Source organism: Bactrocera neohumeralis, chromosome 5 (genome assembly GCF_024586455.1).
Source record: "Bactrocera neohumeralis isolate Rockhampton chromosome 5, APGP_CSIRO_Bneo_wtdbg2-racon-allhic-juicebox.fasta_v2, whole genome shotgun sequence".
Classification (NCBI taxonomy): domain Eukaryota; kingdom Metazoa; phylum Arthropoda; class Insecta; order Diptera; family Tephritidae; genus Bactrocera; species Bactrocera neohumeralis.
The window spans coordinates 74,515,412-74,529,078 of record NC_065922.1 but is presented as its reverse complement, the minus strand read 5'-3'; the positions used below and the strand labels follow the sequence as shown (position 1 = coordinate 74,529,078).

Below are 13,667 nucleotides of genomic sequence, written 5' to 3'. Positions count from 1 at the left end.
GTATAATTATTATGTATTTGTATTTTATGTATTAGTTTTGTTCTACAATCTTTTGCTCTTTCATAAATTATACAAAACAAAAAAAAAAAACAAAAACAAAAAATAATAAAAAAAATCAAAAAATATGTGTGCTTATTTGGAATATTTCGGCTCTTTCGCCACCAAGATAAAGGTAAAACCAGCAAGACAAAATACAAAGATACAAGGCGCTTCTTATACAAATGTCCACCAGTCTATTTTTACTTACTGCGAACGAAAAAAGGGTGCAATTCACTGGTAAGTTGGTACTTAAAGCGCCTGCTAGAAACTTATAATTTATGGACAAAATGTGCGAAATTTAATTGTTTTGGACTCGCAATAAATAGAGAAATGCTCGGAGATCTCCCACACCCCATTTCAACACCCTCAATTAGCAGAAAAAATCATTTTTGATGATTTTCTCCTCAAAAACCAGCGATTTGGTACACATTTTTAATTCTCTAAATTGCTGGGTGAATCCAAATTGAAATTTTCTTTAATACAATTATGCGCCATGCGATTCTGCAAATTTCTGCATTTTTAGATTTTCTCTACGACCAATAGTTTAGAAGTTATAAGCATTTTTCTATTTTCATTTTTCGGCGGTTGCTTGCTGCATGCTCCTGGTCGCCTAGTAGAAATCCAGGATTTTGGCACCAAATTGAAATCAATTTTTCTGTGGCCGTCGGCAGCGGCGGCCCTAGAAAATTCGCAGGGTGCGTTGCATACGCAAAGGGGCCAAATTAAAAAGCGGATGCGGGACGGGTCGGAAACAGGAACAGGTCGCGGAACGGAAGCCGGAAAATGGGGCCGACCGGAAACGGAAATATCAAACCATACTTCCGGTTGGAGTCTGAACCGGAAGCCACCCACCGGAAGCGGAAGTGATATTCACTTCCGGTTGGAGGTTGAACCGGAAGTCACCAACCGGAAACGGAAGTAATCACCACTTCCGGCTGGATGTCGGACCGGAAGCGGGTTCACTTCCGTTTCCGGTTGTCGACTTCCGGTTCAGCCTCCAACCGGAAGTATGATTTGTTATTTCCGTTTCCGGTCGGCCCCATTTTCCCGTTTCCGGTCCGCGACCTGTTCCTGTTTCCGACCCGTCCCGCATCCGCTTTTTAATTTGGCCCCTTTGCGTATGCAACGCACCCTGCGAATTTTCTAGGGCCGCTGCCGCCGCCGCTGCCGACGCCACAGAAAAATTGCTTTCAATTTGGTGCCAAAATCCTGGATTTCTACTAGGCGACCAGGAGCATGCAGCAAGCAACCGCCGAAAAATGAAAATAGAAAAATGCTTATAACTTCTAAACTATTGGTCGTAGAGAAAATCTAAAAATGCAGAAATTTGCAGAATCGCATGGCGCATAATTGTATTAAAGAAAATTTCAATTTGGATTCACCCAGCAATTTAGAGAATTAAAAATGTGTACCAAATCGCTGGTTTTTGAAGAAATTATGCGAAAAATCCATAATTTTTCTTAAATTAGTTTCAACAAATGGTGTTAGTATTTGCTCCGACCAATGAAGCTTCAATTGGGTGCCAAAATTTTTTCATAAAACAATTTTTTTAATGAAATTTCAGTGTTTATTATTTGCGTGTTTCAGTTGAATATTCTCGTGTACCATCCATTGTTTGGAGTGGGTTTCGAGCACAGAGAGTTCCAGGAGGGCTTAGCAGGTACTGAGTATACGTTATTTTCGATAAACGGTAGTTTTGTAAAAGATTTGGAGCACTGCAAGGATAGAAGCGATCTGCTGTGTTTTAATAGAAAGAAGATTTTGGTTTTTTTGTTTCATATCTTTATTTGTATGTGCTTTCAAATAAATTACAGCGTGGCTTATTACTACTGTGTAAATATATTATATATGTAGTACATATGTATATGCAATCTCAATTGATATTTTGTAATAATACATTTGTTCGGTTACATTGGCCTCTAAATACTTCTTTACTTTCCCTTCAGTATTAATTTTCGGTTTTTATATGTTTCTGGTCTTTACTTTTGTTGTTGTGGCTTGAATATGACTTTTTCCTGCACAATTTCGTACTCTTAGAGATTAAATTTTATGAATTTGAGGGATACAGTGCTTAAATCGAAATTTCATTTTAAAATAAATTATTTGTGTTCCTCCATCCATCCATCAATAGTTTGGTGGTCCTAACCCCTTTGTGGCTGCGCCCTGATGCACCTCCACTAGCTAAAGCTACGCTTCTTTGCTATAAGTACGCTTCTCGTCATTCTCCGAGTTCCTTCCTTCCGCAGCTACCTGCGCTTACACGCCCAGCTCGCGACTTGGTGTTGTTGTTGCCATTTGTCCGGTGTGTGTGCCTGGCGGGGGTGGTGAGACCAAACCGGGCATGAGCCGATTCAAGAGCGTGCGTATGGCGAACGTGACGTCGTGATTGGCAAAGCAAAAGAGGAAGGAGACGACAAAGCCCTGCAGACTCACCAATATCACCGAGAGTATTTGGTAGAAGCGTTCCAGTGGTGTGCCAGTGTCGGGGCGGTAGGGGAGCAGTGAGTGTTGCAAGCCAAATAGCGGTATCTGCGAATGAGAAGACAATCAGAAAAAGAAAAAAAGTTAGTTGAAAATAAGAAAAGCCTAAGCACAAAAGCTCCTTGCTGTGTCAGTGTAAAGTATGGAACAAGCTGAAGAGTGCAAATCTTGTTCCATACTTTAAATTGGAAAGAGATAAGTGAGCGGGTAAATGGTGTTGAAAGCTCGCTATAATATCAAAAATATAAGATAATTAACGAATTTTTCCATTCTTCAGGTTTTGTGTTAATTCTAACATTTTCTTCTACTTCTACTTCCACTTGCACTTTTCCCTTCTCCTCTCTTTTATGCACAGCTTCTGTATGTTCTGTATGTAAGTACTCTTACCAATATGATTGTAGCGCGCACTGCTTTCCTTATGGCCAGCGGTGCCGGCTGCGCCGACTGCGGATGCAACTTGCGCACAATCACGCGCAAAACATTGATGAGAAAAACTGAAAAACAGATTTGGGAAAGGTAAATACGATTTTGTTGTTGTATGAAATAGATAAGGAGGATGATATGTACCGAAACTAGCCAAGAGCGATGCACAAATGGGCACAGACAGGATCCAGAGCAGCAGACTGTCGTCCATCCAGCAGCTGGAAAAGAAGAGCGTTAGTGAAGCGGATGAAGAAAGTGAAAAATGACTGCAACCACACAAAGTACAGAAAGTACAGAATGATTGAAGCATAATAATATATATTAAAAATTAAAAAAAAATCGGAATTTCACTTCAAGTTTGAAGTTTGTTGCCAGTATCGGATGTCTTATATAGACAAAAAATGGTTTGGTTTTCTCTTTGCAGCCTGCTTTGAAGCGGCCTAATGTAGGAATGAAGGAAATACGTGCCTCTAAAGGCTCTAAAAGTAAGAGGAATCAATTAACGGTAATCGCTTACTGCGTATTATCGTCGGTGTGCAAAAATCTTGCCGCGCCATAAGCCATCAACACAAGTATGGGTGACATCCAGGCGAAGAGCTTGAACCAACGCATCACAATGGTGTCCTTAACAAAGACCTGAGAAAAGAAGAAAAAAGATAAAAATAATTCATAAAATAATATAATATAAATATAAAATATGTATATATAACATAATAATAATAAAAAGAATTTCGAAATGAAAAATGAGATTTTTAAAATAAAAAATTATATTAATTGTTTGCAGTGCGCTGAAAATAAAAATAATAATAATAAAGTAAAATTTTAGTAAGATTTCCAATTAAATAATTTTAATTAAATAATTGAAATGAATTTCAAACCAAATATTCTAGGAACGCGTTTTGTCAAGCGCTTAGTCAAATAAAAGGCGAGACTTTTCCGCTTTTTTAGCACAATTTAAAGTAGTTTCTTTTCTGTTTTCAATATTTTTTTTATATTTTTGCAAAAGTTTTATCGCCATAATTAGCGCATCTGCCGGGCATGCTCATTAAAATGCACATTTACACAATTTCCAATTTTTTCTTTCGCTCCGCGCGCTAACTTTGCTTAGCAGTAATCGCATCTGCTTTTTTCACATTCATCTCGCAGCATTTTTGCATTTTTTATTGCTACATTTTTGTTGTTTTAATGTTGTTTGTGTTATTTTCATTCGCTTGGCAACTTTCCGGTGTTGGCAGGCACTCAGTGCTAATCAAACTTTTCCACTTTCAACGCTGCATACACACAGGCGCGTGCCAACTATGCAGCGAGTGGCACAGACCCATCATGTGTGTATGTGTGTGCGTGTGTGTTATTGTTTGTAAGCGCGCTTCCTGCTTAATAAACAAGCGTAAACTTTGCATTTTTCCTGCGAAATAAAAATGTGTGCGAATAAGTGCGCGAACGGTGCATTACATTTATTGATAATTTAAAATGCATGCAAGTGCCTTCGGAGAGCATGAGCGAGCGAGTTCTGGCAAGTTTTATTAAACACAAACGTAGTTTAATGAATTGCGGGAGCTTTACTATAAGTGCGGAAATTAAAAAATGTTCTTATCGATAAAATTGTATTACAGAAATCGATAATATTTTTCGATACATTTTCAGAACATAAAAATTTTTCGATAAAGTTATACATAAAAATCAGTTAATTTTTCGATAAAGATTTTAAAAAATTTATCTATAAAAATCGATAGTACGTTTTACAAAAATCGATATTTTTCACCGATACAGCGGAATGCGTTTCCATGGTAAAAATTATTATTATTTTGGTAAAAATTTAAATTTATGTATATACATACATAAATATAATTCACATCGTTATGTACTATATGCAGTTTTTTATCGATAAATTTCGATAAACTTAAAATTGTTAAATTGAATAGGTTAGCGCTTCCCTTCGTAGTATATGAACAAACTAATAATAATTAATGTTAACTAATATAATTTAAAAAAAAGTTTCGATGAATATTTTAAAAATTTATCGATACAAATCGATAGTTTATATTATAAAAATCGATATTTTTTTATCGATACAGCGGAATATATTTGCACGAATATTATTTTCGTAAAAATTTAAATCTGTGTATATAAATATAATTCACATCGTAATGTACTATATGCAGTTTTTTATCGATAAATTTCGATAAACTTAAAATTGAACTTTCTCTTTGAATAGTTTAACGCTTCCCATATTAGTACATATACGAACAAACTAATAAAATTGTTGATTAATATTATCGATATGTTTAATTTATTTCATATCGATAAAAACGATTTTTGTACATATTCACGTATTTTTGTGAAAAAATTAGTGATTAGTTAAGTTGTGCTGCAGATAATAGAAAGAACTTGGTCGCGTTTTGTATGTTATCTTTATTTCGATTTATTAAAAAAAAAAATATGCAATTGGTTATCGACGAGTGCGATATCATTTAATATCAATTTATCGATTAATGCAATTTAAAATTCTAGCTAAAAATTTTTTAGTTTTTTTTTGAGTAAAATCGCTCTACTACTAAAACAAATTTGGCAGCCTTATACAGCCACTATACATACATATGTATATGTATATATCTATATATGTAAATTGATATATTTTGTTATCGATAGAATTTGAAAATAACTAATAGAGTTTTATACCAGATTTTTATAACAACTGTGTTATCATAACATTGTTCATTTATCGATATCATTACATTATCTTTAAACGATAGCTTCGATTTCTTATGAAAAATCAAGAGTAATTTTTTTCACACGAACAATACAAAACTAAAAGGTTTTTTAATTTTTCAGATTTCAATTTAAAGCTGTAAGCGATCACAATTTTTAGATTTTAAATACAAAAAAAAAAATTACAATTTATCGATAAATTCTCGATAGCGCTAACAACTTTTTATAGGTCTTGTTATGAAATCATAATAATTTAAAACTGTTTTGTATTACATTTATCGATAAATTATGTTATCGATAACCAATGATTTATTGAGTTTTAATGCATGACACATACTGAAATCATAATCATTTCTAATTATTCTGTATTAAATTTATCGATAAATTATGTTATCGATAACTAGTGATATGTATATTAAGTTTCCATCCAACGCATACTGTATTAACATTTAACATTATTAACATTTACTGTATTAATTTTAACATTTTCAATTTATTTCAGTACTAGTTTTATCGATAAATTTTGTTATCGATTTATTGAATTATCGATTTTTAATAGTTTAAGTTACGTTTATACATATTGTAAGCAAATACCTGGGGCATTAATATAAATATTAATTTCTCTTTATTTTTACTTACCACCACTAATACCAAATGCAAATGCAACCCTTCACAAAACATCCAAAAGTAATTGACCAGCATAAAATAGTGCACGACCAGGTGTAGAATTATGCACCAGGGCTACAAGCAAGATTAAATTGAAATAAATTTAAATGATTATTATAATAGTATTAAATCGATATATGCAAACGTACACACACACAATTACAAACTAGTTGTGATTATTATATAAGCAAATAAAGCTAAAACAAATGTTATTTATTTACTCACCGGATTATTGCCTATTAGATCCGGTTGCTCGACCACAAATTTATACCAGAGTATCCAGGCGATGCAAGTGAACGCCAGCGAGGCGAACAAGTGCACGTGTATGCGTATGCGTGTGCAGCGCAAGGATCTAACGGTTTGTGCATAATAAAAGAGTAGCAAATAAGAGGAAAAAAGTAGATGAGATAACTTAAAGTTATTAGAATTGTAAACGGCAGTGAGGTATGAATTGCCGTATGCTCTTAAAACATTCACACACACATACATAAAATTACGTATGTATATATGTGTGCTTGTAAGTGCTTGAGGCATATAAATATTTAATACCTGTTGCATACTTACTTGAAGCCGAGGAATATGACAAGTGAGAGCAGTAATGCGATTAAGGAAACGATGTAGCCTTTCACGTACAGCTCATTGACAAAACTGCGGAACTATTGACAGCCAGGATAGAAGAGCGCAAGCAAGGGGACAAAAATACAATAAAATTTATGTTTGGCATAAACTTGAGCAAACTTATTTTAGAAAGTGTTTGATATTTTTTTTCTAAAATATTTATGATTTGGCACTTAAAATAATTGGAATTCCATAAACTGAATTCAAATTAAAGTTTTTACAGCGCTACTCTTTATCGTGCTCTTTAATATGCACTCTCTTACCTGCAAGTCATCGTAATCAATGCAATTGGTGTAGTTGGACCATTCACGACCGCTCACAGGATGATGATACCAGGTGCCGTTCTCCAGACAACTAAAAAGTGGATAAAATATAGTGATGTCACAAACTTATCGATTTTTAGAACTGTTCATATGATAAAAATGACAATTGATTATGAAAAAGGACTGTTTATACTGAAAAAAAATCACTAAGCATTAATTTTTGGCAAATTTGGTAAAATGTAAAAATTTAAAAAATTTACAAATATGTGCACATAAAACATTTAAAAAAAGTATTAAAAAATATATACATTACATACATATGTATGTATATGTATATGTATGTACATAAAAAATAAAAAAATATACAAAATTATATCAAAAATATTTAAAAAAAATTCTACAAAAAAAAAATTTCGGCACCAAAAGATCTTATATCGATTTTTTTTTTGAAATCGATAAATAGAAATTTCGGACAAAAACCAGATATTTATATTAATTTTTACCAGGCTAATATTTTTATTTACATTTTTATTGTTTGTTTTATGTAAATCAAAAATCGATAAATTTTTTTATCGATAATTTTTTTCAAACAAGTACATAAGCTTATATGTATAAATTGATATTTGCCCACTAATTTTGTTATCATATTTATTTGTTTTTATATGCATATCGAAAATCGATAAATTTCATTACGCATATTTTTCAAATAAATAAATATGAATTTCGGCCAAAAAGTAGATATTTATATTAATTTTTTTAAATTTTTATTAACATTTGTATTGTTTGTTTTATGTAAATCAAAAATCGATAAATTTTGTTATCGATAAATATTTTTAAACAAGCCTATGTATGTATATACGTTTATTGATTTTTGCTCAGCTAATACTTTTATTGTCACATTTATTTATGGTTACATATGTACATATGTATATACATATCTGAAATCGATAAATTTCGTTAACGATATATTTCTTTGAAACAAGCAGATATTTATATTAATTTTTGTAAAATTAAAATTTGTACTATCTTATATACTTTTTATTGAACACATATCGATAACCGAAAAATTTTGTTATCGATAAATTTGTTTGAAACAAGCAGACATTTCTATTAATTTTTGCCAAGTTAAAATTTTTTTTAACAAATGTATATCTTGTTATATATGTATGTACATATCGATAAACGATAAACATTGTTATCGATATATTTGTTTGAAGCTAAAAATGCGGAAGTGATATTACTGCTGGTTTTATTTTTAAATGTTTCAAGATTTTTTTAAAACTTATTACCACTTTTAATATTTCATGGCGAATTTATTGTTTTTTATGAAATGAAATTATATCAAAAAACCCAAATGCACTCGCCGCAAGTGCGCGGTGCATTTGCATGAACGAAAAGATTAACCAAATATTTGCTTGTAGCAAATGCATCAACCATCGAGGGGTGCAAAACTTCCACAAAGCGCCACTTCCTGCCGAGCACGTGTGGCAATAGCCTCTGTTGATTTTCGTTTCTCAATTTTCAATTTTCGATTATTGCTTTGCACTCACGTTTTATGCGCCAGAAATTTGCGATTGAAGCCCTCCACAAAATCCGGACAATATTGACTGAGCACAGTGCCGGCGGGCGTGCGCGGCCAGCAGAGGTAGCCATCGAAGCGCAAAGGGCAAAAGCGCAGCGGAGGCGAGCTAGCAGCCGTGGGTGATGTGGCTGGCGAAGCAGTTGCTGAAGAAACCGACGAAGAAGTGCCATTTGCAGAAGTGTTGGCATTTGTTGCAGGCGTTGAAGTGACAATAATGTTGTTGATATATGGGTATGTCGCATTTATGTTGCTCGCATTGTAGTTGCTCTGAAATATACTGCTATTCTTGCTTGTGAGTGACGCTGCTGTTGTTGTTGTTGGCGGTGGCTTTAAGCTATGCTTGGAGATGTAGGCGAAAAGTTCATTTTGTTCCGCCTGCGCCTCGTCCACATTCGACAAGTCTATGCTGCCTTCGTTGAGCACGGCCTCTTCGAGGTAACGCGGCACACCAATGTAGTTTGCTGCATGAGTGTGTATGTATATGTGTTGGTGGTGAGAGAAAAATTTCGTTGAAAGAAAGTGGGAAGTGCGCTATAGAAGTGTGTTTTTTTTAGCAATATATTGAAATTTAATGAAAATTGACCCTTCTAATAAATGTACTTCCTAATCAACTATATAGGGCTTGCCCTTACTCTCATTGTTCATCATTTGGAAAGTAGTAAATCGTACAGTTTAAGAAAAAAAAAATCATAAATGTGCCGTAAAGAAGACAACGTTTGAAGTATATCCTGACAATGTTATCAAAAAGGCGAAAGTATGGACGGATTCCTATAGGGTTTAGAAAAAACTCATAATATTCAGCGTCTTCAAAGTCCTTTTCGCACTAAATCCGAAAACTAACTTAAAAATAGTCATAAACGCGTCAAAATGTAGGCAATGAGTTAGGAATATAGAGAGTAATTTATACTGAATAAAAGGGCTGAAGGTAAGGACCGATGTCCTGCACGCTTTTGTATGAAATCATGAGAAACCAGTGCCTTTTTCGCAAAATAGGTTTAAATGCGCTGAAATGTAGGCAATGTTTTGGAAATATCGAGAATATCTGATGAAAGAGACTAAGATACGAACAAATTCTTAAAGATTTTAGTAGGAACTCATAATAAATAAAATACTTCAGAGTTCATTTCGCCTAACTCAGGAAAAAACAAACAAAATAGTCATAAATGCGCGTAATGTAGGCAATGTTTTAGGAATTTAGAGAGAATAGGCGAAGGTATCGACCTATCTTCCTACATATTTTGGTTTGAACTCATAATAAACCGAATTTCACACGTTTATAAAAAAATAAAATAACAGAAAAGTATGTCGAAAATAGTTAGTAAGCTGACGAAGGTATCATAATTCTCAGAATTGCTATATATAAAAACTTGTTGACTAATTTAAGCCGGATAATGTTGCCAAAAAAAATTTGTATACCAAATTTGTCACATTTAAGGGTATATGGGTATTTTCGTGATGTTTGAGTTATATTTTTAGAATCATATTCAAAATGGCTTAATATTGATTGTTCCTATATATAATCCTACGCACGTCGAACTAGTGGCTTAATTTGTGTTTTTGCATATTTTGATAAATAAAAATTAATCTTTGCCTTAAAAAGTTGTCAAGAGAAATTTAGCAAATTATTTAAAATTAACTTACCGTCATCGTCCGTATCATTGACCGCCGAGCCGGTCTCATTCTGATAGCGTATTATACAATTGAGATAGAGATGTGAAAGGAATTCGCGCAAATATTGGTCATCGGCCTGAAATGGTTCGAACAGAAAGGCCATTGTGTGGGCGTAGACGCTTTGACTACAGACAATTGATGTTGAGCCACACAAGCTCAAAAGAGCAAGACCGCTTTACTGCTGGAATGAAAGCAAGAGAGAGAAAGAGGGAGTAATAGATAGTGCGAATTAAAGAAAGAAGACCAATAAAAATAAAAAGTGTTAAATTTTCATTGACAAAGCGAAAATAATGAATTTTATAGCGTGCTTATAGGCGCATTACGTTTAAATCAATTATGTGTGCTGCATATGTGTGTGTAAATGAATATGTAAGCAAGTCGATTGCTTGCAAAGCAAAGCTGGTTTGACCTAGCGCCTTGCCACCCTACGAACGGCTTCAATTGTTTTTCACTGAAGTGTAAAAGCGCTTTAAATGAACTGTCAGCAGCTGTTGCTACTTTTATCGCGCTTTACGCTTTGTAGTGGCAGCAAATTTCATGTGCAAAGTGAAAATTGATTGGAAAAGAAAGAAAATGTGTATGTGTGTGTAAGTGTATGAGTGTGTGTAATAACGCCGGAAATATTTGTATGGCAGCTGTCGGCAGGGCAGGCTGCTAAAACCGGATGTTCTTACTACGTATGTGTGTAGGCGACCACATGCCGCTCGCACATATCGCTTTCAACGCTTGACCGGAAATGTGTTTTACTGCCAATTTGAGCCTTCATGTGGAGGAAATTGTTTCATGGCTTATTTTTCGCTTAATGAGAATGACGTCGCGGCAAAATGTCTACACCAACCTAACGGAGTGCGTTTTATTGAAGCGAAAAAATATTGGAAAATTTATAATAAGCGGTTTTGAGTTGTTTTATCATTATTTTAATTCGCGTTTGATTTCAGTTTTGTAAAATTATTTCCAATAAAGCCTGCCTGCAGGCGTTAAAACTATTTCTAATGACGTGAAAATGTTTATTTAATCACCTCTGAGAAATCATATTATGGTTTTTAAGAATTATAAAAAACGAAGCATACTTTTCAGCGTTGTGTACAGTAAATGTAAGTTTTAATGGTTTTTGAGGACAGCAAAAATCTTCTTGGCCTTGCAACTTAGCTTATATTAGCGTAGCACAAATTAGTTCAAAGTAACGTTGCTAAATACGAATAGTGATCCTAAAAGTATACTATAGGTTTGAATTTTCATAAAATAATTGCCGGAAATCAATAAACGCAAGCAACTTTTAGCCATGTGAATTAAAGTTAATCTACAAAATCTAACTACAAAGCTTATTTGTGTGAATTATATACAAACATGCGAATTTGAGTTAGTCAGCAGCCAAAAAGTATGCTACAACCGAAATATATTTTTAATACAAAGCACTGCAGGCAATATTTTTAATTAAATGCAAACTGCTAAGCGCAATGCACATAACAAATACACAACAAGCTTTAAAGAAAATAAACAAAAATTAATTAGTTGCGACTGTTGGGAAGTAATTTTTAGAAATTTTACATTTTCACATGTATAATATTATCGCTTTCGCTAGATTGCTACCTACGACACGCTGACGTTCTACAATAGCTAATAAAATAAAGAAATTAGTTCGAATTGGCAAAATATTATGCAGTATATTATTATTTCATGCGAGCGCCTGAAAATATGCAGAATTTTTGTAATTAAATGAAAGAAAAATGAAATGAAACTCGTTTGAAGACTCATTTGTGCCATGAAAATATTATTACTCGTTTTTAAATTATTTTGGTAACATTAAAAAAAAATTGCGGAAGCCTATAAATATGCTTTGCACAAGCGTGTTGCAAGACTATCGCGAATATTTACACAGTTTAGGTTCATTTATGATAAGCAGTTAATAAGTGAAGTCTTGGCAAAATAAAACAAATTGCCTATATTGCTCTGTGCGCCGAAAAGTATGCTAATTTTTAGATAATTAAAGCATCAACAATCCACTAGTAGTCTATAAGTCCAGCTGAAGGCACAGACAATTCTATTTATTTGTTTTAACAAGGATCACTGTATAAAAGTATTACTTCAGAGTGAAATAATATCAATATTAGTAAAACACCTGCCTAAAAGTAAAATAAGTAAGTAAGTTGAATAAGCCACTCGTGTCTGCTAAATACAAAAATCAATTACATCAGAAGATAAAAAAAACAAAATCGCCAAGAAGTATGCTACAAAAAAGTAATACGCTGAAAATCGTTACTTTGTAGTGATGAAGTGGCGCATAAATACCGATACTGTGTATTCTATGACGATATTACCTTGGTAGCTAAAGCGCCTATAAGTATGTTACATAGCAAAGCATGCCTGTATATTTACGTCAGCAGTAAGTACAGCGTCAAGCTTTAATTAAGCACTCAAGCAAAAAAAGAGCGCCACAAAAGCAGAAAAAAAATTGAAACAAAGCAGGAAAAATCAAATATCACATACACGTGGCTAATTAATGTGATAGTAAAAAATGTGAATATAAGAATACCGAGCAGCAGCAAAGAAGTGGCAAATAAATGAGCAACACAATTTCATTTACAATAATTGGATTGCATTTAATTGTATTATTGCTGGAAGGCAATCAAGTGGCGCACATCTAAGGGTGAGGCAAATAAAAGCTAATGCCATTTTTTGTTGCAATTTAAGGCAAATGATATTACATATTATCAAAAGAAAAATTAAAAGGAATATAATAAAATAGCGCTTGCAATAAAGGCTAACGAAGTGAGCATAATAAAGTCAATAGCTAACTTGCAAAGAGTTGTCGAGAAATTATACAGGAATATACAGCAATTATACTTAAACAAAATAAAAATCCGAAGCTATACTAACCACCGCAAATAAAAAAGTTTCGACAAGTTCCTATAAAAGTTTTATTTTGATCGATCTGTTTGTACGGGGGCGATAAGCTATAGTAGTCTGATCTGAACAAATTAGTCGGAGATTGCAGCGCTGTTTTAGGAAAAAATACATACTGAAATTGGGTGAAAATATCTCGTCACATGAAAAAGTTTTCCATATAAGAGTTTGGGTTGGATCGATCAGTTTGTATGACAGCTATATGATATAGTGATCCGATATCGGTGAGTCCGAGATATAAAAGCGAGAGAAAAACATTTGCAAACTTTCAAAACGAAATCTCAAAAAATCGTTTATATACAGAAGGACGA

General features: G+C 33.4%; 1 protein-coding gene across 5 annotated transcripts in view; it reads right to left on the bottom strand.

Moving 5' to 3' along the window:
* Positions 1-1,798: 1,798 nt before the first annotated feature.
* LOC126757897 (calcitonin gene-related peptide type 1 receptor) overlaps positions 1,799-13,667 on the bottom strand; it is a 160,421-nt gene continuing 148,552 nt past the window's right edge. For 3 of the 5 annotated variants that reach the window (XM_050471800.1, XM_050471797.1, XM_050471799.1), the window contains exons 3-12: positions 10,423-10,633; positions 8,750-9,242; positions 7,200-7,290; positions 6,883-6,974; positions 6,544-6,670; positions 6,292-6,393; positions 3,461-3,579; positions 3,088-3,161; positions 2,908-3,014; positions 1,799-2,568 (exon numbers count right to left, since the gene is read on the bottom strand). In XM_050471800.1, the coding sequence (XP_050327757.1) occupies positions 2,296-2,568; positions 2,908-3,014; positions 3,088-3,161; positions 3,461-3,579; positions 6,292-6,393; positions 6,544-6,670; positions 6,883-6,974; positions 7,200-7,290; positions 8,750-9,242; positions 10,423-10,555 (1,611 nt within the window). In that variant the 5' untranslated portion in view covers positions 10,556-10,633 and the 3' untranslated portion in view covers positions 1,799-2,295. The remainder of the gene's footprint in view (positions 2,569-2,907; positions 3,015-3,087; positions 3,162-3,460; positions 3,580-6,291; positions 6,394-6,543; positions 6,671-6,882; positions 6,975-7,199; positions 7,291-8,749; positions 9,243-10,422; positions 10,634-13,667) is intronic. The other 2 variants (XM_050471801.1, XM_050471798.1) reach the window with 1 other exon arrangement.